Below are 27,101 nucleotides of genomic sequence, written 5' to 3'. Positions count from 1 at the left end.
CCCGATAGACAGGTCCCTGTAATGGGATAAAAAGATTCTTTTTTTTTTTGGTGCTTTGTTTTTGTTTTTTTCCATTCATTAGGAACTCAAAGATTATTCCCAGTTCACAGTGACTCATAGCCTCTGAGTTTGTGCTGACTGGTGACACTTTTGAAAAGGGATCCAACAATCTGCAGTCTTCTGTTTCCTCATTCAGACAGATGGTAAGTCAATTCTTTCTCAAACTTATACTTAAAGTGCCAATCACAGTGTGTGTCATGCTTCGACTTTGATCATTTTACTTTGATGGAGGTATACGCACAAGTAGCAATAGAACCATGTAAAAAAAAAAAAAAGGTTAAGTACATTAAGTTCGTTTTTCAGCTTAATTTTTCCAGCAGAGTGGTTTATGTTGTAGTGTGGTACCTATAGTTTATATCACTAATGCATCAATATGACCGGCTTTATTCAGAGGGACATAAATCTTGTAAAATTTCGAAACCACTTGGCTTTCTTGAAGCAAGTGAAAAACGTGTTGTTATAATGTGAGCCTGTGACTGCATAACCTGAAGAGTACCGTGCATCATGATCAAGATAACAGTGCATCAACACTGTATTTGTGTTGTATGAAAATAAGTCGAGAAACTGGTGTGCAGAGCTGTTTTGCAACTGTGGCGCAATAAAAAGTGCGACTTTTCCCTCTGCGTAAAGACAAAGATGAAGCAGGCTTCTAGACTTTAGACTGCTTCACATCACTTGAGTTTCCTCTGATTCTGGAAAACCACTGAGTCATCTCCTGCTATCTTTTAATTTTCTTGATAAATAAAGTCGCTTTTTTTTATAAACCACACTTATATACTCTATTTCATTAGATATTTTTATGCATGGTTATTCCCAGTTTAATTAACTATTCTGGTTCAAACCAGCTGACTGGTATGACTTTTGCGGGGATGAAGACGTTGATAAACTCACGTCCTCGGAGGTGCACACGTGGAAATCCAATCATAAAGAAGAGCTCAGACACTCATTTCTAACCTGCGCCTTCTTTCTGGCGCCTTCTCTGCTGCAGATGGTGTTTGGTTGTGGTGCTGCGCGAAAAGTTCTCTGGTTAAAGGAAATACAGAGGAGGAGCTGCCGTCAGTGAGCCAAGAGGAAACTACTCTGTCAGATGATGGTGTAATTACAGCGTGAAGCGCAGCTCGCAACCTCGGTCGGAACATCTCTTGCAAAGCAAAACCACCTGAGTGAACGTTTGTCTCCTGCGGATTCGTACTTTACCCAAAGATATGGAGTATAAATTCTGTGCGTAAAAAGAGACGTTTTGGAGATATGGGTTAGGTTACCGGAGAACTGGAGGAACGAGCATTAATGGGAAGTGTCACTGCTTTGCTCAGCGTGAACAAGTGAAAGAATTCATTGCAGTTATGAACTCCACGAAAGAACAATCCGGATTTCGATCGATCACCATCCCGGTGATTATGTTCATCTTCGGGGTGGTGGGGAATGTCATCGCCATAGTTGTTCTGCGAATATCACGAAAGGAACGAAAAGAGACGACTTTTTACACACTTGTGTGTGGCCTGGCGGTGACAGACCTGCTGGGCACCTTGCTGGCCAGCCCCGTCACCATCGCCACCTACATCAACGGCACCTGGCCTGGAGCTGATCCACTGTGCCAGTACTCCGGCTTCATCCTGCTCTTCTTCTTCGTGGTGCAGCTAGGCATTGTATTTGCAATGTCAGTGGAAAGATACCTGGCAATAAACCACGCATATTTCTACAACGAGTATGTCAACCAGAGACTCGCAGCGCTGGCTCTTTTAGCCATATACATTTCCAACGTTGTGTTTTGCGCGCTGCCCAGCTTGGGGTTCGGTAGTGTGACGCTCCAGAACTCTAAGACCTGGTGTTTCATCGACTGGAAAAGCAACGACACAACTGTCAAGACTTTTAATTTGATGTACGCTGGGGTGAACTCGTGCATCGTGCTGGCCACTGTCATATGCAACGTGGTCGTGTGTGGAGCTCTAATCCTGATGCACAAGCGGTTTATCCGCCGCACGTCTCTGGGAACAGATCCGCGGCGCGTAGCAGAGCTCCGGCGCAGACGGAATTTTGGACGATTAGCTGGAGCAGAGATCCAGATGGTGATCCTGCTTATAGCTACATCCGCTGTCGTCCTCATCTGCTCCATACCTTTAGTGGTGAGTATGGCGAAATGGTAACGAACAAGCATGCCACTAGTATATGCGCGCACTAGACGATCACAGAGTTTTAACAAGCTGTTTTTTCGAGAAAGAAAAAACAGCAAAGAAATTGTGGTAAACTTGATCAGAGTAATGACTAAACAGACCGTGCGCACGCAAACACAAATACCAACATGGGTTTTACGCATGTGTTTTCTGAATGTTGTCCTTAGTTTAGAGCTTTGTGGTCTGTTGACACACTTTGTGAGCCGTCACACGTTTCGCGTTTAACACCCTTTGTGCTTTCACTTCAGCATACACACATACACACGTACACAAGGGAATACGCGTGTTTGTGTGGGGGACTAATGAGAGTATTTACAGTAACAAGTGTCGTTAAATTTGCTAACTTCAAAAGTCTCCATTCTCAGTTTATTCTCAGCTTTATCAGCAGACGTCATTGTCCAACCTGAGATAATGTCAAGGAGCAAAGTTTTGAGTGTTTTTGTTAAAACATCCTCCTCTTTGTGTTACTTTTGCAGAAGTGAACTGTGCACTAAGAGAACTGTAGCTTCAATTTGTACAACCCAGACAAGTGCCACGTTTATTTTTTAGATCAACTCAACAATACATTTGCAAAAGCTTTATATTCTCACTGTGCCTGTTAGAAACGTTTTAGGATGAGATTATTTTTTTTTTAATATCGGTCAAAATTATGATGTAATGATTAGAAATGATAAGAAGCAATTGATTGTAATGTTAGTAGTGATAACTGACTGCTGTTTTAAATCTTAAGATTTAAACTTCCGGGTCTGTGGCGTCTTGAAAAGACAACTGATGATTAGACTCGAGGGAAGCCCAAGTGCCAAAATCTCATTTGGTATATGAGAGCAAGAAATGTGGGAATTTCTTTTATTGACTTCTTGCCCTTTGTACTTTACCTCAGTTAGCAGAAGTCAGATAGTGTCTGTTTATGCTTGACCATTCTATTTCAACTGTGTAGGAATATTAAATAAATTGATGGAATCAAGTGTAGCCAATCAAGCGTCGACAAAAACAAAAAAAAATAATTGTTTACTTTTGTAAAATGTTATTCTGTGTTCTTTTACAGCTCAGCAATAAATAAATAAAAATGTTGATGCTTATTAAACTTTTCTACCTTTCTGTTTTCTCTGCTTCCCTCTCAGCTGAGGATCTTCATAAATCAGCTGTTCAGAAACGATGGAGACAAGAACTCGATACTTAACGACCTGCAGGCCATCCGCATGGCTTCCGTCAACCCCATCCTAGACCCCTGGATCTACATCTTGCTCAGAAAGACAGTTGTTCTCAAGCTATTGGAGAAAATCAAGTGTCTGTTCTGTAAAATGGGTGGACGGGGACGAAGCAGCGGCAGGCACTTCCTCTGTGCTGACGGTTATCTCTCCTCATCCATCGTCTCTCGGGACTCACCCTCACTGATGTCCCGTGAATTGCGGGAAATGGTGAACACATCGCACACCATGCTGTACCCATCAGAGAGAAACACGCACCCACATGGGTCAGTTCAGGCGGGGGTGCAGGGTGACTCTAGCATCCCTGCTGTACAGACATTGCAGGTACCCCAGGAGGTCCACGGGTCTAAGAGGGGACACGGCGTATTAGAGGACAAAGTGTCGGAAACACCACTGAAAGAGCCTCCAGTGTGTCCCAAAGACCCGCCTCTACATGTCACCTTTACAGATGAGACAGCAGATATACAAGAAAAATGTATATAACCATAAGCATAATCACTAAAATAAGACTTTCCCCTCAAAGATGGGAACCAGTGAAAGGACTGCAAACAAAATTTGGAGACTGAAAAATCTGTCAGTCTGTAGATATCTTGTGGACTGCTACAAACATTTGACAGATGAATTACAGACCTTCTGTAAGTACCCGTTATCAGTGTGTCACTCCCCATTCATTCTTTGCCATATTGCTAAACACATGAATACAATCACATAACTTTTATTAGTAAAACCCCACCGGGGGAGTGTCATAAAGCTCTCCTGTTGCACTTTTTGAATTTCAGCTCATTGCCAGGTTGTCTTTGTTTCGCTGTGATTCAACAACCTGCACAATGTCTGTAAAGAATTTGTTGTGTTAAAATGTGAACAGTGTGCCAGGATGTTAATTTATTTCTAGTGTTAAACTGTACGTTTCTGTCTTCTCCGTGAGAAGGTTCAGTTAGTTTGAAGATAGGTGCGGGGTGAATATGTGTTCGTGTTTTATTTTGTTTGTTTGTTTCAAACATTAAACTTTTATTGGTTGTCAGAGCAGCTCTTTCATCAAAACTATGATCGTGCATCCCCTGAATCCCATAACAAAGGCAGCTATACACTAGAGTTCCACAGTGCAGACACTGGAGGACGTTAGACTTCAAAGTGACTCCTAAAAATCCTTCTAATCCCGTCATTTTATTGACTTAATTTGTAATGCAATGCGTAATAATCCCAGCTAATCAGAGTTTATAAGGAAGATAAGGCAGGAAATGAAAGATGAAGCCATGACCTCGATATACTGCTGCTATAAAGACTTATATAAATATAAACACACGTTCATGTTCAGTGTCAGATTTATCACAAAATGTTGTGTAAATGTGTCTAATGAAAAAAACAGCAACAACTTATGTACCAAATTTATAAACAAAATAAAAGTGTCTAAATATTCATATAAGCTAATAAACGTCAGCGTGTTGTTTTCTTTTGGCATCAACAGGAAGAGTGAATATGACCTTCAATGATGTGCTTAAAACTTGCAAACAAGTATTAACAGCAAATAAATGCTTGATGATGTACAGTTACTGTACGTCAGTAAGTTTTGGAAGAATGACACATTTTTTTGAAGCTTGACTTCTGTGCAGCACCACAGAGGATTTTAAACAGTCAAGATGTGACTGAAACGCAGGTGTTCAGCTTTAATTTGTTTCATTAAGTGTTTAGAAATTACAGCTATTTTTATACACAGATCCACATTAACAAAGGATTGTTTTAATGCGTTAATGAAGTCAGTGACTGCTTGAAGTCTCGAACCCAATGTTGTGTTTCGCCCCTTGAGATGATCTACCAGGTCTTTGCTTCAGTTGCCTTTAATTGCGTCTCTATTTGTGGGTCTTTCTGCCTTCAACTTTGCCTTTGCTAACTAAAAAAGTATTGAGTTGCGATCAGGTGTCTTGGCGACTTGGCCACGGAACCGTTTCCCATTTCTTTACCTTGAGAAACTCTCAGGTTATCTTTTTAGTACGCTTTGGGTACATTTTCACTGTGAAGCAGTGTCTGATCAGTTTTGCAGCATTTGCTGAACCTCAGCAGAGAGTATTCATCCTCTGCTTCTAGCAGCAGTCACATCATCAATAACCAGCAGTGACCCGGTTCCACTGGCAGGCATAGACGCATATGCCATAACATAACAACACCATGTTTGACAGATGACTTGCTGTTCCTTTCATTCTCCACACGTTTCCCTTCATTCTGGTGCAAAATAATCTTGGTTTCTTCTGTCCAAAGATTTTTTTTCTTTTTTGCATTTTTTCAAAACTCTGCATGCTCTTTTAGATATTTTCTGGTAATTCTTTCGCTGCTTTTCCTGTTTTTTAGTCTGACCAGTGCTTTGCACCTTGTTGTAAACCCTCTTGATTTCCATCCACAAAGGTTTCTCCTAATTATAGACTTTAGAGCTCTTGTTGACATCTCTTTGGACCTCTGAATGAGAGTTCCAGTGAACGGTTACCAAATACAAGATCAGCACTTGAAATGAACCCAGATGTTTTGTCTGCTGAATTTGGGATGGAATAATGAGGGGATGGACATCGCCTGGTCATGAGACAGCTTGTCAGTCAATTGTCCGATTACTTCTGAGCATCTGAAAATGTGGGACTGTGTCTGCACTTCAGTCACATCTTGACTGTGATTTAAAAGCTACTGCAGTGGTATACAGAGGCAAAACACAAAAATATGTGTTAATGTCCAAATACTTATGAACCCACTAACATTACAAGCAAGTGCTTCTCCGAGTCTACTGAAAACAATATTGATCAGTCCAGCAAAGATTGAGTTAAAATCATTAGTTATCACTTCAGGGTTAATGGCGTTCACCACTTTGTCAATTAAAACAATGAAACTGGTTCAATTCTGTTCAGTTTATGCAGCACCAATTTACAATACTCATTTAGCACTTTCTATTCTAAGGTAAGGATCCTACAGTATTATAGATACGGGATCATGGATTGTTGGGTGTCAATGAGCAAGTACGTAAGGACAACGGGGACAAATAACATGACTGCGTGTGTTTAGGAAATAAGCGAAAAGCGAAAAGAAAAGGATAGAAAAAGACAAGTTACAGAACAAAGCATAAACTACAGAGAGAGAGAAGACCAAAATTAAATAGTGGCGTGTAAATGCAGAGGAAGTAAAAGGGAGTTTTTAGGATATCCGGAGATTAAGGAATTACAACAGTCCAGCCTACAGGTAACAAATGCCTGGCCCCATTTTGGAAGTGATTCTTTGCAACAAGAAAAAAGCAAAAAGCAAAACAAAAGGGAGAGTAGACGACTTAAACACAGCCCAAGTGAAATTTAAAAATTTCTATGCTATGGATGTTTATAAAAGATGTAGCACCTGCCATCTCCTTGGTCAGCACCGATTGCTTTGATCAAATTTAAAATCAATAGCCGGTTCAGATGGCAGGACATTGTTCACTTGCAGACAGCTGGTTTCTTTACCCCTGATGATTTCCAGTTCCACTGTGGCCTCCGTCCAGAGCCTTCTGAGAGCAATGAAATGCCCCTCTGAGAACAATAACCCTTCAAAGACAGCTCTGACCTCAGACTTTGAAATCTGTTAAAGCTGTAGAGCCTCTCGGAAGACAGGAAATATTGACTGACAAACAATTGTGACAGGATTTTAGCAGAGACTCGGAAGGAAAAACGATTCTCCTTGGAAACTTGTCCCTTCTCTCCCCCATCTCATCAGCTCGCGCCGCTAACACGTGACATATATGACAGCCTGTTTTAGACATTTAAACTCTTGCCTTGATGAGCCTGTGAAAGCAAAGGGTTATTTGAAGATGCCATTGAAAAAGAGGCCAGTTGTGACATTTTGGGCTTTTAGAATAACTATTGCACTATTTTAACTTGAGCTGTTTTTACCCAATCAGGATATTTGAGGATAAAAAAACAGAATCAAATTGATTTAGATGATGTTTATCGGAGAGTAGCTGATGAATAATGGCACTTATTAGCACTGCAAACAATTTAAAAAGGTTGTAATTACATTCTAGCTGATGGCTTACTAAACTATACTGTGCACTAATCGTTTTCATGAGCTGGAATAGAATGGCTGATCTTGTTTTTATCTTGTGAGTGTGTATCTTTATGGCAACACGACCATAGCAGGAACTATCACAAAGGTCATTCTGAGTATTTTGGCAGATGTATCTGAAGGCAGATTTTGTCAAAACAATAGCCTCTCTGCAAAACTGTGGAGGCTGCAATCATGAAACTTTAAGGCGTGTAGCTTATATTGAAATAAAAGCCAAGAAAGGTGTGGTCCGACACATGGCCACTTAGTGCTCGTGCAGTAATGCAGAAAAGAGTGACAACCAAGTGACAGCTTGTGTAATCCCATCCCATGACAGCATGCTGTCATGTGTATTCTGTTGCCGTGCCTTCAGGACATATTACAGTATCGATCAGCCACTGAATAGTGGTGCTGGCTGCTTCTTGGCAGTTTCTAACTTTATTTATACAACTGGAGATAAAGAGCAACACATGACACATTACGCCATCTCAATATTTATTTCACAGAAACCAAAATGAAGAAGTATTGTGTAAAAAAAAACTAAGCACACCCCATGATTCAATAGCATGTAGAAGTACTTTTAGTAATAACTGGAAGTAAACATTTTCCCATTTGATCTGATTTAGTCTCCCACATTTTTGAAGAGGAATTTTGTCCCATTCGTCTCTACAGTGTCACCTCAATTCAATGAAGTTTGCAGTTATGCACAGTTCTTTTAAGGTCCCATTTCCGTAAGGTAGAGGTCAAGGCTTGACTGGGCCATTGCGACACCTTGATTCTTTTCGTTTTTAGACATTCTGTTGTCAATTTGGTGCTGTGTTTGAGATCATTGTCCTGTTACATGACCCAGTTTGGGCGAAGCTTTAGTTGCTGGACAAATGGCCCCACGTTTGACTCTAGAATACTTTGGTATACAGAGGAGTTCATGGTCGACTCAGTGACTGTAAAATCAGTCTAAATTATTATGCCTCCGCCACCGTGCTTGACAATTGGTCTGAGGTGTTTGTGCTGATATGTGTGTTATGGCCAATTATCTCCATTTTGGTTTGTTCAGATGCAACTTTACAAATTTAAGCTGTGCTGGCATGTTCTTTTTAGATATAAGAGGGTTTCTTCTGGCACCCCTGGGGATATCTGCTCCTGAGAAGATGGGTAACTGTGAATAATTCTCACTGTGGAATGATGGACTTCACTTTGATTTAAAATGTCCTTTTAAGCCTTCCCATGGCAGCAACAATCACTTCTTTATAACCATTGTAGCCTCCTTTGTTTGAACCCACATAACTCGTTCTAGAGAAAAAGTAAAAAGAGTTATCTTAATCTGAAGGACTTTTTGTCTTGTACCCAAGTGTATTCAGCAAATAAATAAAATTGATCATGCTTTATGTGCCAATGTGCATGGCATTTGGTCCTCAGGAAAAGTCAGAAGATGAACAAAATCATTACAGGTTTTCCTCCAGGGATGACTTGCCTTGCAGACAGCTTCACATAAAACCACCCAATAACTGTTGAGACTGTTGATCGCAACATGAAGTGGGAGATTGACTTTATCCCTTGAGCTACACTGTTAGAATGGGGGGAAAAAGTTCCCAAAACTCTGCTGAAGAGTAGGAAAAAGCCAGTAGCCAGTACATACCTGACGGCGTCAGAACAACTTCAAAGCAGCCGTACTCTTAGAAAAACAAAAGTTTTGACTTGTCCCAGAAATGCTGAGGCATCTGTGAAGTAGGAGGTACAGTTACTTTTTTTTCATTCTCTTTTATTTCTTTTGGAAAGTTTGGATTTACATTGAATTTGAACACGCGGCTTGACCAGCATTTGAACCATCCAAATACATGTGTGTTTAAAATCACTTGGCGCACCCTGATTATACACGGGTGACCTCCATTCATCTTATTATGCAACTTCTAAAAACAACAGCTGCACCAGCAATGTTTTTGGGTGTGTCTCAGACAAGCGTGTCACAACTTATGTAATCTTTTTTTATACAGTATATGTACATATTTCAGAAGTTTGTAGAAATGTCTTCTTTTTCTCTTTGCCATATTTCTTTATTTCAAAAAGTGTTAGCACTTTTTCTTTCCTGTTATTATTATTACACAGTGTTCCTGTCAGTCATCTGAAGCGCTGACATTTATCACCACTGAGAATCAATTTATATATACCACCTCGTGTTTACGTTACCCATCTGTGGTTCTGTCTGATCAGGTAATAATATGCAGTTTACCTTCAAATACAACGCTACAAGTATGTTCACCTTCCTAATGAATATTTTTCCCTTCCCTTTCTACAATCCAGACAAGAAAAGGGAAGTGACTGTTCTTTGCAAATAACTTCTCCAACAGTTTCTTGGAATCAGATGTTCCAGCTAATCAGGTGAGACTTCACAGATGTGCCCCTCCCTTGGAGGCATACAAATTCTGTACTGACAAAATCTGCTCTTTTTTGGAGTTTTAGAGCTGTGCCTTGATCATAAAATACACTGACCATGCACTTTATCAGGTACACCTTGTTGGTACCTGGCTGGACAGCCCTTTCCCTTCTTAGCAGCTATTTGACTATAAAGGCTTGATTCTCCTGTGAACAGTTGATTTAGAGATGTGTCTGCTACTGGAACTCTGTGTGGCATTTATCTGGGCTCTAATCTGAGGTGCTGTTAACTTGCGATTTCTGAGGCTGGTGACCTGGATAAATTTATCCTCAGGTGCAGAGGTGACTCTCGGTCCTCGCCTTCTCATGTGAGCCAGTGTCGTCATAGCGCTTGATGGTTTATGTGACTGCACTTGGGGAAAACTATTTCAGGGGACTACATCACGAAGCTCATTAAGAGAAAGCCAAGGGTTTGCAGCGCTGTCAACAAAGCAAAGGGTGGCTACTTTGAGGAACGTAAAATATGAAACAGTTTTTATTCAGAGTTATTTATCAATTTTCTTTGTTACATAATTCCATATATCTTGCTTCATATATTTGAGGTCTTCAGTATGTATCTACAATGTAGAAAGCAGTAAAAATTAAAGAAGAACCATTAAATGAGAAGGTGTGTCCAAACTTTTCACTGGTAGTGTACATAATAAATGTCTTCTCCAGTTAAAGTAAACTGCAGGAAACACAACTATAACAAATTTTTCATTGTTTATTTACTCACTGACAATTTGCTGAGCATAAATCATGTTTTAACACACATCCTATTTCACAAACAATCATATTCACAGACACCTCAAGAGTAAAAGGTAACCACAAGTCTTGGGAATTTTCTCTGTACTTTACTTTAAAATCTCTCAATTCAAGTATCCACATTATTTTGAAACACAACTAGAAGCAAAAAAGTTTATATCTCCACAAATATCAGGATGAATCCTCAGTAATTAATGAACGGACCTGCACAGATTGAAATCTGACCCTCAGGCTGTTTTTACTGCCGTCTGAAACCACATTAAGGTACAGCGTAATTATCACATGCACATTCACTACTATTTACATGAATGGGATTCAGACATACATGAATAAAACTCAACTCTCTTAATCTTTACATATTAACATTCACAAGAATTAGTTTTCATCTTTACCTCTGATAACAGGAATATTTTGCCACAGCTTTAAATGCTTATATTTAAAGCCATTTATTCCTAAAAACAAACAAACAAACAAAAAAACAAAAGCGGAACCTTGAAAGTCATTTATATTCTACTTCAAAGTCCTCTTGCTTTGACAAACTCTTCCTTTGATGGTGTGGCTGAGTCCGCTGATCCCTCCTCCCCTGTGAGTACATTTTTTACATTCCCCTCAGCATCTATGATTACAGCGGTCCTCTTTAGCTCCTCATACCGTGTCTGTCGCTCAGCGACGGCCACACAAGCAGCTAGCACTTCGTCAGACTCAAAATCATAGTCCTGATTGAGCTCAGGGGCATTAAGGATCTCTTTTTGAGTCTCCTCCTCTTGCCGAATCTTCTCCTTGGTTGCCGTTTGCTGCTTCTGTAACCTCCAAGCCCAGGTAAGGTCTTCCTGCCACAGGGTGCGCTCTGATGGGCACTGGTGGATGGCAATCTGGAATGACCTCACAGCCTGCAGGGACAGTAATGACATGAGTTTAGGGCACATATACAAGATTTCAGAAAACAGGACTACTGTCCTAAGTGCCGCAGGTGATTGCAGCAGCAGCGTTGTAATGAGCACAACCACAAGCTTCATTGTGGACAGATTGATCGTTCCATTAAAAGGAGCTCAATAACTTTTATATGACTGTGGGATGGGTTCGCACATTAGTTTGAACGTTAATAGTTATACTGAACAGAAAGATTCATGGTCTATAATTATCTATGTGACCACACATCACTCCTGAAATGTGCTGCCTGGTTTCTTCTTCTTCTTGCTTGCCACAGCAGATAATCTGCCTCCAATCAATCTCTAGCATCTTCTTCTGTCACACCAACTTTCTGCATGTCCTCCTTCACTAATTCCATGATTCTTCTCCGTGGTCTTCCTCTTTTCAACATCCTTTGTCCTATATACCCAATATCTGTTCTCTGCACATGTCCAAACCATCTCACCCTTGGCTCTCTAACTTTGTCTCCAAACAGCTCTATATGAGCAGTCCCTATACTCATTTCTAATCTTGTCCATCCTGATCTGTACCAATCCTGACCTCTGTCAGTGCCACTGCCCCCACACCATACATCATAGCAAATCTCTTTTAAGAGATTTGCTATGATGTATGGGAAGGTTTACAATCATCTTGTAAACTTTTCCTTTAACTCTAGCTTCTGTCACAAATCACCCCTGACACGCGTCTCCACCCACACCACCTTGCCTCTACTCTTCTTCACCTCTCTTGTGCACTGTCAGTTGCTTTGGACGGTTGACCCCAGGTACTTAAATGTTTTTACCTTTATTATCTCTGCTCCTTGAAGCTTAACTGCCACATCTATCTCACCTTGCATTCCTCTTCTCACCAGTGCATAACTCCACCTCTCCAGGCTCTCTACCACCTGCTCCCTACTCTCACATTATTGCCTGGGAATGTCATAGTCCACAGAGACTCCTGTCTGACCTCCCATTTTCCCATAAAAGTAAAAATTAGAAAAAAGAAAATTGCTACTTGTTCATTAAAACACCATTCTTTACAGGATAAGATAAATGGTCTGAAGATTGCTTTTCATGCTTGAAGTGCTAGCCTGCATTAATCTCCTGATGGGAATCTATCATAACTACTTGATGTTAACATTCCCCACCTGTAACATAAATAACATGTGCTGTCAAGGATGATGACAGGTTAATCATAATAAGATTTCTGAAAAAAGTGCAACTGTCTGTGCCTAAAACAACACATCAAGTATAATCTTGAATCAACTAGAGCCAAATCGACCTTTTAAAATGAAAGTAATCCTTCAACTGAAGAAATGCTACTGCAGGAAAAAAAAATCATCAGTCTTCTCTATAAAACTCGTGGCCAAACAAACTTTATGCTAAAACGCAAATCAAGCATGGAGACTATGCATTTTTCTTGAACTGCATTGCAGGGGATAATAATTAAAGAAGGGAAGGGCTAGAGCAGAGCCATGGAGAGGAAACATGGAAATCACTGTGTTCGCATTTGCACAAACATGTGCTACTCAAACATGTCGGTGCATACAAAGCTTTGAAACTCGACTGAACAAGTCAAGCTAAAAATAGATGTGCCGTATTTTTCTTTTCCTTCCCAAAAGCTTCATTACAGAGGGAGGTGTGTCTATATTTGGTTTAGTTTTAGCTGTAACTTTCAACACTTCCTATTGTTGTTGTTGGTACCACAGGACAGGTCTCCCGCTCTGGGGCGTGTAGGAGCAACATTAGCTGAAGGCGTTCTGAGTTCACCCCTGTTTGTTTGGCTTGAAAAGGGCCGAGCAGCAGAACTGTGATCTGCAAGTTTCGAACACCCACAGGTCCCGGCGTGTTCTGGGGCAATTTAAGCAATCGTCCAAGCCCCAGGCACCTGGGTGTGCTTTCATAGAGTCGCTTTGTCTCACAAAGTTCACAAAAAAGTAATCGTAAACACAATAAGTCATCCATCTTAACAGCCCTCCAAATTCGAGACAACTGACTTACAAGCACCTACATAAACAGGCGTAGTTTATTGCAAAATCAAATGCAAAAATTAATCCTTCCAGTAAAGACCATTAGTGACTGCCTAAGAAAAAAAAAAGCCATCAACTGTTATGCAACACTACTGATACAGCATAACTACAGCATAACTAAATGTGGATTCAGGGTCACCTAATCCAGCCCTAACTATAAACTTAATCAAAACGGAAAGTTTTAATCCTAATCTTAGAAGTAGAGAGGGTGTCTTGTCTGTCTCCTGAATCCAAACTGGGAGCTGGTTCCTCAGAAGCAGGGGCCTGAAAGCTGAAGGCTGGGACTCTCATTCTACTTTTAAATACCCTAGAAACACCAGAGTAGAACGCCTAGAGTGGCAGCAGGATCTGCCAAAAGCCTGAGGCCTTTCCATGCGAATTTGCATGCTAGTCGTCTCTTTGCACCTGTTCTTTCCAGGTACTCTGGCTTCCTCTCACACTGAGAAGATAAGGTTAATCGGTTAGGTGAAACTAACCTAATAAAACTGCAAATATGAGCCTGAATGATTTTCTGTCTTTCTGTGTTAGCCCTGTGATAGACTAGTGAACTGTTGAGGGTGTGCTCTGGCTCTCGTCCAATCAAAGCTGGGACAGACTCCAGCCCCACCGTGACCCTGAATTGGATTAGTGGTTAAGGAGGTCAGTCTGCAGTAGTTATGACTTAAAAATACCATTCATTATTTGCATTTTCTTGCAGCCCTGCCTTCACAGGACGTTTTTAACGCATTGCCAGATACACTCACTAGGTCCACCTCTCCCAAGTTGAGCTGCGCCCGACCCAAGGTCCGCCAGCCCTCCCACCACAATGGCCGGAACTTCACTGCCATCTCTGCTGCCTTCACAGCTGGAAAGACTTCCTGAAGAATGGTCAGCACCTGACAACAAAGAAGGTTAAAGATGATGTCGCAGTGCATGTATGCCATAAACAAAACAGCAACAAAATCACAGAGAGAAAAAAAGATCATTAAGGTCAGAAAGTACACAGGCTTTAAACTGTCTTTGTTTACGTTTTGTAGTCTATTTATTTATTTATTTATTTTTTGTTGCTTTATATCTTTTCATATATCACACCATTTTATTTTCAGCTTGATCTGGTCAGTCACCATATTAAAAGTAAATAATTGATATCTCCTTCCCTGCAGACTGTTCTGTGGTGACTCACTGAACCACTAGTCCTGCAGTACAGTACAGTGCAGAGCACCTTCATGGTCACAAGATTTCTCTCTCCAATTCACTGACATTTTTGGCGATCACATTTAACAGTGTCAAACTGAAGTTGTTAACGTCTTTAACATTGTATTATAAAGTCATCAATTATTCAGACGCTGGCCCTTTTCGATTTTGCTTTTGTCATGCCTGAAGTCAAGACCTGACAACTTTGTGCATGTATTTGCATAATAAACGAAAACTATTTTTGAAGAGGTTCTCTGACTTTTAGCGGTGGTGTTTCTGCATTCGCTGCTAATGCCCATTCGTTAAAAATAGCCTTATTGTTTTTTATGATTTTTGTATATATGCAAAGCAAAGCTATGCTGACAAAAATAAAACTAAACTGAGTAGTTGTTAGTACATTTATGCTCTTGCTGTTGCTAGACACAGGTTTACTTTTACTTCCTCCTTTTTCAATCACATTTCAACATGAGACTTAGACGTGAGAATAGCACAAGTGTACAGCAGGATGCACCAACACAAAGACTGCTTTAATACCATAGCTTGATACCCACTGATACGCCAGGAATACCTACAATGTCTCTGTCAGAACGCCGCAAACCAAAATGGCTTCAAAGCCATCACATTGGAATCAAGGTTGGAATCATTAATTTATAGCCAGTAAGACGCAGTAAAAAGTTTACAAACTGGACTGATTTCAGCCACACACATATACAAGTGGCAGGACACAAGTGGCACAGATTAAATTAAACAGGAAGAACGTGATGAGAGGAAGTAAAAGGCCAGAGTCACTGTAACCAAACTCGTCATCTGGGCCAGTAATAGGCATTTGATGAGAACCAGCGCATTTTCAGTCTGACGACTGTGAACAACATCAGCAGTGCTAATGGATACTAATAGGTGAAGTGGGGTGTACATGTGTCCAAACACATTGAAGCCCAATCCAAGTAGAAATGGTATGAGGACAGTTTGAATTTATGCCATAGCTCATGTCATTCCTGGAAAGAGGGAAAAAAAAAATCATGCTGCGGTGTTTTCCCAATACCCTAATAAATGCTTCTCTAATGATTTCCTTCTCAAATTTCTTATAATGGATGATATTATATTAGGCATGGAGTACTCTGTGAGATGTGAATGACTATGGAAATAATGGAGGAAATAATGGAGTTTGTGAGACTACACCCACAACTTCTTTACTTTTCTTGTGTAACAAGAAAAGGAGAACTGAGGCGCAGCCAAAATACCTAAAGAAAGAGTAATTATAAAAACAAAGAGGAAAAGAAAGTTGAGAAAAGTAAAAGTAAAAAAATGGTCTATGTAGCCATGGCCACTGGCAGCTCTCAGTAATTTATCATCGCTGATAAACACCATGATATCACAAAAAATATATTTTTGAAATTTTATGCGACTAAACAAGAAAATTTTAACTATGGATTCCATGGACTGAATATAAAAGACTGATGTTTGTGGACTATTACTTTAAGTCTCAAGATTAGCATTTGGTGCATTTTTTAAAAGGCAGAACTGGACCAGAAGGTGCAGTGTTAAGTTAGGTGTTAATAATAGAATTTAAATGCTACACTGGCAACACTGGAGGAGCTAGTTTAATGAGTCAGATTAACCTAGGTAATGCCTAGCATGCCCATCGTGATATACAATTTCACTGAATCAGTTGCTTGAAAAATATTGGCTATGGATTATATTATGAAAGCTAATGTTAACTGCGCATATTTACTTCTACTGCTGAGCTGGGCATTATAATGTAAAGTTCTACAAGAACTGACCCACTTGTGGAGCTAGCCTCACACAGTCACTGCCGTTTTTGGTAATTCTGCACTAGTTTTGTTTTCAGCTCTGACATTGCAACCTGGTTTACTGGCATAACTGAATACAAAACTCCAAGTGTAAAACAGCATCTTTAAAGTTTTGAGGTTTCGCATCTCACAACAATTCTACAGTGTATCAGGAAACAGCAGAACAAAATGCGGCAGCTGTTTCAACCATGTGGTCAAAGACAATGTTAACCACATATGCCTTTTAAAGTACATTTTCTCACAAATGAAATATGGTTTTGCACTCATGTCAGATTCAAGCCATACATACTGGAACCGTGATCTCTTTCAAATGCAATTTCAACGCAAGTGAAAATAAATTATATTTAAATTGCACTAAGATCACATTTCTTTAGGGCTGTTACTGATAAGAATGAATTTTAAAAAATCTATTATTTGATCGCTAAGGAAAACTTGAGTAAGCACTTGGTGGAAAAACCCTTGTTGGCAAGCACAGCAGTAAGACATTTCTTTTAGCTAGTCACCAAGTTTCACACATCTCAGGAAGGGTTCTGGCCCACTGCTCTTTACAGAAACTCTCTAAATCCTTTAGGTTTCTTGTCTGCAGTTTGGCAACTTAAAGCTTTGGCTCCCTCCACATATTTTCTATCAGACTGAGGTTTGGAGACTGGCTAGGCCACTCTACGGCCTAATGTGCTTCTTCTTTAGCCACTCCTTTGTTGCCTTGGTGGTTTGTTTTAGCTTATCGTCATGCTGGAAGATGCATCTGAGACCCATCTTCAGTGTTCTGGCTGAGGGAAGGAGGTTTTCATCCAAGATTTGATGGTGCATTGCCCTGTCCCCTCACATGAAGTCGCTCTGTAGTTCCCCTTTGCAGAAAAACAGTCCCAAAGCATAATGTTTCTACCTCTGTGCTTGCCTGTTGGGATGTTGCTCTTTGGGTCATAATCAGCATTTTTCTTCCTCCAAACATGGCGGGTCTGTTGGTCTGCTAGTATGTTACCAGTGGCGTTCTTGGTGACTGTGGTCCCAACTATCTTCAGATCATTAACAAGCTCCTTTCATGCAGTTTTAGGGTGATCCAAAACTTTTCTCATGATCATCCTCAGCTCATGAGGCAAGAAAATATCACTGAGCTCCAAACCAAGATGAACGACCAACAGCTGTCATCTTCTCACCAAGCTTCTTGCCGATGGTCTTGTAGCCCATTCCAGTCTCGTGCAGGCCTACAATCATATCCCACGATCTGTAATTGATTGCTGTTGGATCCAGAATTCTGGCTGAGTTGTATGGGAACAAATTTCACTGAATGACATGCAAATCATTGTGTAGCTTTTATGTAATGGGTTTTTTCTGGATTTGTGGTTGATATTGTGTCGGTCTCCATTAAAATAAAACTATCATAAAATTTGAGATTGCTCACTTACAAAGATGTGAACAAACTTCAGTGGGAGATCAACTAATTATTTCCACCACTGTTTGTGGAGAAAATATGTCTGTTAGAGAATATAATTAATGATATACCTGGGACTTCATTTCATACAGTAGTGGGTTGTCTGGAGTCAACTGAATGGCCTCATCCCACTTCTTGATGGCCTCCCAGTGCCTGAAGAAAACACACACTGTGGTTCAAATCCAACTGAGAAAAGTGGGATTCAGATATCTATAATCAGAGTCGTATAGGTAAAGCACATGCACTTCTTAATAGTCATGCATTTATGAACCATGAATGCTTGCTGTGTTCACTTTGAATTTACACAAAGCCAATCTAAACATTGCCAACCTACACAAAACCAAAGATCCAGACGTGGCTCACAGCACCAAGTTAAACACAGGTTCATATTGAACTTTGCTGAAGTTAAATTCTGCAGGTAATGCAGCACTGAAGCGCAATCAATTCAAACAGTAAATAACATAAAGCAGTGAAATGAGACACCCAGTTTCACCATCTCCACCCTGAGATTTGATATGTTATGCAAACTAACATGGGTCCACATGCTTGTGGACATCATAAAGCACTTTCCCCTAATTATTTCTATTGTTGCGTGCTGTAGAAATGCCACCTAATTTGAAAGCTGCCTCTGCCCTACTTTTCTATTCTTTCAGGCAACTCCCTAAAAGATTAGAAAACCAGACTATTACTAACATGGCTGTATCATGTTTCACTTGTTTACTACAACCATAACCACATGGTTGGTTTTGTGCTTTTTTGTCTTGCCTTTTAAAAAAACAAAGAAACCTAAAATACGTTTATCATCTTTATAATAGAAAAAGTGGGGGGGGGGGGGGGTTTCTAGAACAAAGAATTTCTTAAAACTATAAAGCTGCATGTGTACGCCACAACATCTGCCCACTTCCAGCAGCAGAGAGTGCACACAGGCTGCAGCAAGTTACATGAACAGAAAAAGGTCAGCTGAAGTGAACAGACAAACGGTAAACCAAAATCTCCCTTAGTGGTTTCTTAGCATGAGCTAATTACGTTGTCTACTAGTTCCTTCCCAGACATTAAAGCAGAACGATAGCAGAATTTGCATGAAGTCACATTAAGCTTCTCTAGAACCTCACTCCAAGCAGCTGTCACCACCATAGTTTACTGCTTTGCATAGATTTGTATACCAGGATTCACCAGTCTTCAGGTATTTCGCCACATATGCATACGCTCCAGCCGATTCTAGGAACTCTCTTCCTCTGGTCAATATTGACTAAACACTAGTTTCCTGATCAAGATAAAGACAAGAGGTGACGTTCTGGGTTTTACAATATATGTGTCAAATTGACACCTTTTATAGCTTTATGGAGATGGATATCCTGAGAAAATCAAACGCAATTAAAATCACACAATGAGACAAGTAGAGGTCACCTACAAAGTTCAGACTGCAGTCAGAAAACATGCCGCTGCCATTCAAAAGGCAGAGAGAACAGTGAGGAAACGGAACTAAAGGAGTGTGAAAATCTTTCCATCACACGAAGTAAAAAATACTGCAAAATCATATGAGGAAATTAAGCAATGAGCTATAAACCATGTGAAGCCTGCAAGCTAAAAATGGCTCTTCTAGTGGCATCATAACTGTTCATCAGTCAAAGACGGGTCAGAGAGATGGCACAGTAACTAGTATTAATTTTAAGAAAGTCAATTATTTGGGCAGCTATTTTGGAACATAATATAAATTAACATAAAAACTGCATACACAGAATCATTGAAATCTATCTTTTCTTCCACAGATTATAACAAGTGTTTCCTTTAGTGGTATATGCCTCTCTTATAATGCCTCTGCTCATAGCCTAATACCATATGAATGATGTAAGTGCTTACTCATTATTAGTTTAAAGAAAGAGTGGAAAATTATAAAATACAGTAGAGGACGGAACACTGAGATCATTTAACACGCTACTGTCCAAAGAAAGCAAAAAATCCCAGCATGCTCCTATCATAAGAAACCCTCGTATCCTTACTACACAATAACATGTTGACCATTTCAAAGAGATTTCAAATATCATATCTTGCATTCTCTGCTTTTGAGAAAACACGACTTGCTGGACAAAATTTAAAAATAAAAAAATAATAGACATACCTAAGATGAGCTATCACCTCATATTTTACCTTATATATCTTAAACGTCATGTTTTGTTTGTTATGCAACCTCCTTGAAATGATGATTGTTTCACTATGAGGCAGACATTTAGTTTTTTTTAAACACATATGCAGTGTGTGAATAAATATGTCAGTGAGCCCAGTCATACATGTACAACAATGACAAGGCAGCTAATCTTCTAAAGATGGCAACAACAGCCCAAACTACAGAAAACTCTTTGGTAAGCATGACATTTACTGTGTTAGTGGGAAGTTTATATTACTCTTAAATTAACTAATGTTTCAGTAACACTAGGGAAATCCCTAGTTTTTCCCCAAATTAATCTGAGCGTGTGCAAAGAACTTGCAGCTGAGTTGGATTTGAAATGGTTCTTTCAAAAGCAGGAATCAGGTCTTCAATCACTGGCAGTCATTTGCTGCCTTCAAAGAAACTTTGATGCATCAACATGATGATAAAAAAGCAATAAGATGGAAACTGCGGTCAGTTTGTGACAGAATGAGATCAAGTTGGCAATAATATGCAACCGGTTTGTCATAAAGCAGCAATTAACTGATATAAACCAGGAAAAACTGCAAATCTGTTACCATCAATTTTTACAATTCATATTAAAAAGAAATTCATATTAACTATTTATGGAGTTAACAAATATTTAGAAATTGCTCCACAAATAGTAATATAGTTGCTGCAGAATGGCAACCTTGCTTTTATATAAGAATATAGCCAAAATGGAACCAGTTGAATCGACTCCCCTACTGCAAAGAGTTGTACTCCAGACATGGTGTTGCGCTCATCGGCGCACACGGACTCTAATTAATTCCAACATGATGGCAATCTGACTGCATTTATACAGCAGATGGTAATTATTTGTCTGCCACTCTATTTGTTTCAGAGTAACTACAGTCAGTCTGAGTCAGACCCCAACTGTTTGGAGATAGACTGCCTCCCACCAGACGCCTTTAGGCTGAAAGCGGTCACCCGCAAGTTGAGAGTTTTAAACCCTGAGACTCTGGGTGACCAGTTGGTCACCACATCTACTTGCAACTGGTTGCCAAATTAATAAAAACTACTAATAATAAAAGAAAAAAACAACTACTAAGTAGGCTGCTGTCATATTTTTACTCTGTGTGTGTGACTGAGCCATCGCTGAAGTATGGCAACACATTATGCACAATAGTATCACAATAGAGCAATTTTGATATTTTAAACACTGCAAAGCTGTTAATATTATATCAGTTCAGTTAATAAGCTCTGATGTAGTGATGGCAATGATGATGGTAAAGGAGTGTTTTAAGGCAGCTATGGCAGGGAATCCACTTAAAGCACCTGCATCGTATATGGATATTTGGCAACAGGAAATAAAATTAGATAAATATCAATACAAAATACATTTATGGCAAATATAAATATTAACTGTGTACGGTAAAACCTTTATGTAGCAAATAGATGTTAACATAAAGACAATTGTAGAAAAACAGGCAAGACATAACCCCCCTACTATTCTGCTCACAGAACAAGCGGGTACTATGGGAGCTGTCCAATTACATCACAAACATCTAAACCTTTGTAATATCAGGCTGACATCACAGGTCAATGTTATTAGAGGGAAAAGAAAAAAAGAAAAGACCAAACTTGTGGCTGACATCCTCGACCAGACACCATTTCAAACCACTGAACTGCAATTATGGAGCAGTAAGACATAATTTCCTCAGTAAAATCCACTTTCTCCTCACAAATATAATTACAGGCAGTCACTGTGGACAACAGCATTACGTCTTCTGGACTAGGAAGCTTTCACGATGTGACTGTTATTTGGTTAAAAAGGTCAATTATCGCAAAACAAACATAAAAACAGCTTCTGAAAGAGCCTTATTTTTTTGTAATATCTGTATCTATTTAAAAAGAAAAAAAATAATGAGTCGAAATACTTAGTATGCATTTAAAATAAAATAAAAAGCTCTCTTAAACTAACCACATTGCTTGCTATTACTCAGTCTAACATTAGTTCTAAAGTTTACTTCGGGAACTCTGACAGTAGAGCTTTGAGAAGATTTAAACCTTTAAATCCCTGCTCTGTTTGAAAAGCTTAAATAATGCTGCTGTGTTTTTATTTTCCCCTCCAATATTAAATAGAGATAATCTGACCAGATGATCTGAGAAGAACAAATGCTCTTTGACTTCTGAAACATGTGCTGGACCTTTCACAGAAAAGCCATTAAACTAAATACAAGGAAAACTTCAAACTTAGATGCCTTTCTAAGTTACACGTGCCCTTGGATTTAATATGTTTTAATGTAAATCTTTACTAGAAAGCCAACAGAAATATATAAACTGTGTTCAATATGTCTTTATTCTCTGTACAATGCTGCCCTCCTCTGGAGAGGATCTGAAGTAACATGACTCTTACTAACAGCAAAGCTGAGGAGGGAAAAATGTTGAAACTGACAGTTCTCCTGGAACTTTTCACAAGGGAATCTAGCAGCACACTGACAGGATGCCCTTATTACCACAGAATACAAATATGATTCATGCTGTAATCCTACTTGGCACACAGTGTGGAAAATTACTTTGAAAGAACGCGGCTTATGTATACAGCCTTTTTTTTCACCACTGGCTGTTTGTGTCAAGGCAACAGCTGCACAAATATTGGATTTCTATTGTCTGATTTTATTAACAACTACAGCTTTATTGAATAGCAGTGCTGTGCAAAAGACTTGAGCCACCCCTCATTTCTTTATTATTTGCTTCCAACGAATCAGGCTTTCTTGTAATTTTTTCAAGTGGTCTAAAATAGTAAAAATAGTTGTCCTGTCTTTCTGAGGGTCTTTCAAAGTTTTTCTCTGGACATTGGCAGCTTTTTCACTAATTTTCAGTCCAGTCCTTGTACCTGATTATTTTCAGAGGAATGATTTTTTTTGTTTCTTAAACCTTTTAACACTGAACTACAAATCATTCACACACTCAAAAGTTACCTAACTAAAGGGATTAACCAGTGTGTTTTGTCTACATATAACAGACAACTTAGCCAAGAACCAATTTTAAATTGTATTTTTAGAAACTTTGTTACTGGCAGCTTGTAACAAAAAACACAATTTGTTTCCGTTTCTTTGTCTGAATCTATGAAAAGTGCCAAAGATAACACAGACTGACATGTATAAAATAATATTTTTGTTCCAACAAGGTTGATTTCTAAAGAGCTATTAACCTTCTATATCTTGGTATGGTCTGCAGTGCGTCCTTAAAAGAATTTGAGAAAAGTGGAGGACAAATAAGAAGAGACAGGCCTTAAAAAAATATTTACAGCAGATGAATAGTATCTGAAAGTAATTTCCTTAAGAAACTGGAAAAGATTCCACCAGAAACCAGACACAGGACATCTGGCCCTTATGTTTATCGATGTACTGTTCACTGAAGTCTCATCAAAAATGGTCTCAGTAGAAGGCTGTCTTTCAAGTAGCCATTATTAAGAAAGAAAGAAAAGAAGAAAGTGTACTTTATTGATCCCCGTGGGGAAATTCCTCTCTGCATTTAACCCATTCACTCAGTGAAGCAGTGGTCAGCCTTTGGGCGCCCGGGGAGCAGTGTGTAGGGACGGTACCTTGCTCAGGGGTACCTCAGGGTAGCTGGTCAGGGGAATCGAACCCCCGACCTTCCGATCATGGGGCCACCACTCTACCTACTGAGCTATCCCTGCCCCATTAAGGAAGGAAAATGAAGACAACACACTGAGGTATCCCAGATTACACAAAAACTGGACTGATAGTCAGTGACAATGGGCACTATCAGTTAGGGACTGGCCTCACCATAGCCCAGAGATGTCAAACTAAATTTACATTGGGGCCACATGCAGTCCACTTTGATCTTCAGTGGGCCGGACGAGTGAAACGCCACTTTCTGTCAGTGTAAAGACGGTTAACTACACATTTAATCTCTGAGATATCTTAATATATAAAAGAAGTGCAATTTCAGGAGCACAATTAAGTTTTTCTACATGATAAATGTATAGAATTGCAGAAAAGGTTCTGGTAGCTCACTGCCCAGACTGTTCCATATTTATAAAACCTAAACGGTATAAAAATACAGTTAAGTCCAAAAATTTATGCCGTCCTACACATTTTCCAAAGCAATCAAGGGAGCTGGACTGGAGTCTTTGCTGGGCCAATTCCACCCCCACCAGACCTTATGTTTGACACCCATGCCATAGTATATACCTTAACATTACTGAAGCAGTGTGGGGTCACCTTGAAAAAGAACAGAACAAGGCAGCTAACATCCAAAGAAGAGCCTTCTTTGTCCTGCAAGAAGCCTGGAGAACTGTTCCTGAAGGCCACTTAAAGAAATGACAAGAATCCTTGACTAAAAGAGTTCAGGCTGTGTTGAAAAATAAAGGAGATCATACCATATATTTACACTAACGATACAAACTGTTTCTGTCCTAATGCATTTCCATTTATGTTAGCACATTTCAATAAATCGCCACAACCATTTCTAATTTTCTAAGCAAAGCATAAAGAAATAATAAATGGCAAATAATAAGAGGTGGTTTAAAACATTTGCACAGTACTGTATGTTAGGGTGACCATATTTTGATTCCCAAAAAAGAGGACACTTGGCCCAGTCATGAAGAACTTTAATAATACTGTTTGCTTAAAGAAAACTTTAACATATTTAAACGACGCCTTCTCGGTGCAGTTAATGAATGGTGGAATAAAAAATGTCAATAAGTGCAAAAAACGGTGGTCACCCTACTGTATGTGTACTGTTTCTGTGTGCCTGTCAGAATGTGTTTGCGCCAAGCACTCTCACCTGCCATGCTCAGCCAACAGGGCACCCTCCTCCTTCAGTCTCTTGCTCTTGGCAGCACAGTCCTCCAGCAGGATCTCCCGCCGTCGTTTGATAGCGTGCAGCCAATCCACCTCGGGGTCCTGACTTGGCCCATCATCCACAGCTTTCTCTGCTTCTGCCTCAAACTGCTGCACCGCTGACTTGGACACCTTCTCCCCAACTTTCCTCTTCCAGCCAAATGACGCCATCCTATATGAAAAAAACGGAATACGATGCGTGGTGGCAGTGGTCACTTATCATACATATGCTCGATTTCAGCTTCAATCACTACTGAAAGTAGTTCAAAAAATTATACATTGTTGTTAATATTATTATCAGCACAAGTCAACAATACCGGCCTGCTTTTGCTATCTAGATTCGTATACGTGGCCGCTGAATGAGTTTCCAAAATACCGTAGCAGAAAGATTTATATTTTATTTTTGGATATTTTACGTAGTATTATGGCAACAACATCCCCAAAACTCGCTAGAAAAAAAAATTAAACTTCGTCACACTGACGCTAGCTAATGTCAATTCGGGCAACTCAGCTAAGACTTGCAATTAAAACTTGAATACATAAAAAATACATAAAATGAACTTCTTTTAATTTTGAAGGTATGTTTTTATATTTCGTTATTTTAGAACAAAGTGGGGACATACGCACATTCATCCACGGCTTTCCACGAGCAACAGTGGATAAGCTGCAGTTAGCTAATCGTTAGCCACATTTGTTGACCTTCGCGTTGCGTTCATGTCTTATCGGTTTAAAGCCAACATCACATCGTAAATACTGGAAAATTTGACAGCGGGGGGAAAAAAATCGGCCCGTTTTTGCACAATTCATGCAGTTTCTTTTGGTAAGTAAATATCTCCAATTGAAACTACATACGTGAGGGAACAAAAGTGTAAACTTTGCGTTAACACTGGTGAACTATTTCGGAATGAAACGGGAACGCCACTTTTTTTACCTTGCCTCGAACCATCCCCTCCCCCTTTTGTGGAATGCGCGTGAATGCAGCATGACCCGGAAGCTGTGACAATGTTTACAGTCTTTTAAAGAAACACGAACCGTATTTTAAATCTATTAAAGGGCACGAAAATTAACGTGAAATCAAAATTGGTTGATGTAAATTTAATTTAAAGGGCAAATATAATAAATTTTTATAAAATTACCAATGCCTGCCATCACATTCCAGAATACAAGTCCAATGCTGTTGATTTAAACAGAAAAGCTTAATATGGTAGTGGTAGATTTAATATTCTATATATATTCTTCACAGTATGTTTCAGGTAAAAAAACAAAAAAAAAACAACGTCAAACATAAATGTGCATTTTAGCAGTTTATTATGCAGTTGTGTATATAAATGATTCAATACTGTCCATTCAGATTTACACTGGTCAGTCTGGTTGGGTCCCCTTACACACCAAACAAAATCAGAACAATTATTCTTTGAAGCAGATGAAACAGATGCTGAACTCAACAGACCACTAGGACTCCATCAGAGGCAAAAATAAAAATAAAACGGGTTTTTTTTGTTTTTTTCGCACACATTCTTTCAAAACGTATCAAGCAAGCCATGAAAAGTAGTTTATAACCAGAAGTTGCAACTCTCCCAAAAAACCATAGTGTGTATGCCTTTACCATGATCCATATATTTTGTCTTTGAGACATGAAGGTCAAATGTGAATATGAACAACAGATACAAGTTGGTCACAATTATCGTCACTCCTGAATTATCTCTGAAAAGTAAAATGCTCATACAACAGATATTTCAGATTGCTGACATTTGCTAATAAACATGTGAGATTATAAGATTCTGACTTTACAGTAAGGGCATACAAATACTTTAATTTAAATAAGAACCCCCCCCCCCCAAATTATCTTAAAAGTTTGCTTTAACTTGATCCTGTTGACATTGTTTTAAAGATGGCAGTAGTTACTGATGTCTATAAAGCAGATGACAATCAGATCTTTTAGGTTTTTGCAGTTAGAATTTTTTCCCTTTTTGGTAATGTAAAACACCTAGAAAAATGAATAAATCAACCATAAAGATAGTGTAATTAGATTACTTTAATCCTCAAAACCGCAAAAACAGCACCAAGAATTCTGACCGGCACAATTTCCAA

The 27,101-nt window shown here is 39.4% G+C and overlaps 2 protein-coding genes and 1 long non-coding RNA gene across 4 annotated transcripts; 2 read left to right on the top strand and 1 right to left on the bottom strand.

Moving 5' to 3' along the window:
* Positions 1-1,056: 1,056 nt before the first annotated feature.
* Positions 1,057-4,862, top strand: ptger4b (prostaglandin E receptor 4 (subtype EP4) b). Its single transcript, XM_003449642.5, has 2 exons — positions 1,057-2,183; positions 3,353-4,862. Exons 1-2 carry the CDS (start codon positions 1,404-1,406, stop codon positions 3,920-3,922), a joined length of 1,350 nt encoding a protein of 449 aa, XP_003449690.1. The 5' UTR covers positions 1,057-1,403; the 3' UTR covers positions 3,923-4,862.
* A 3,496-nt stretch (positions 4,863-8,358) lies between these two features.
* LOC109202739 (uncharacterized) lies at positions 8,359-14,415 on the top strand. Its single transcript, XR_002062649.2, has 3 exons — positions 8,359-9,691; positions 9,782-9,859; positions 14,293-14,415. It is a non-coding gene; the product is annotated as an uncharacterized LOC109202739 (long non-coding RNA).
* On the bottom strand, positions 10,597-25,997 carry ttc33 (tetratricopeptide repeat domain 33). Of its 2 annotated transcripts, none has more exons than XM_003449641.5 (5): positions 25,942-25,997; positions 24,955-25,182; positions 18,083-18,164; positions 14,339-14,470; positions 10,597-11,547 (listed from the first exon to the last, which is right to left on the bottom strand). In XM_003449641.5, the coding sequence occupies exons 1-5, from the start codon at positions 25,992-25,994 to the stop codon at positions 11,173-11,175; spliced, it is 870 nt and encodes a 289-aa protein (XP_003449689.2). In that variant the 5' UTR covers positions 25,995-25,997; the 3' UTR covers positions 10,597-11,172. The 2 variants fall into 2 exon arrangements, with proteins under 2 accessions (XP_003449689.2, XP_005454596.1); XM_005454539.4 differs by lacking the exon at positions 25,942-25,997 and adding an exon at positions 25,638-25,914.
* Positions 25,998-27,101: the final 1,104 nt, after the last annotated feature.

Source organism: Oreochromis niloticus, linkage group LG7 (assembly GCF_001858045.2).
Source record: "Oreochromis niloticus isolate F11D_XX linkage group LG7, O_niloticus_UMD_NMBU, whole genome shotgun sequence".
In the NCBI taxonomy this organism is placed as follows: Eukaryota; Metazoa; Chordata; class Actinopteri; order Cichliformes; family Cichlidae; genus Oreochromis; species Oreochromis niloticus.
The sequence above is the reverse complement of the archived record's forward strand: the minus strand, read 5'-3'. Positions and strand labels throughout refer to the sequence as shown.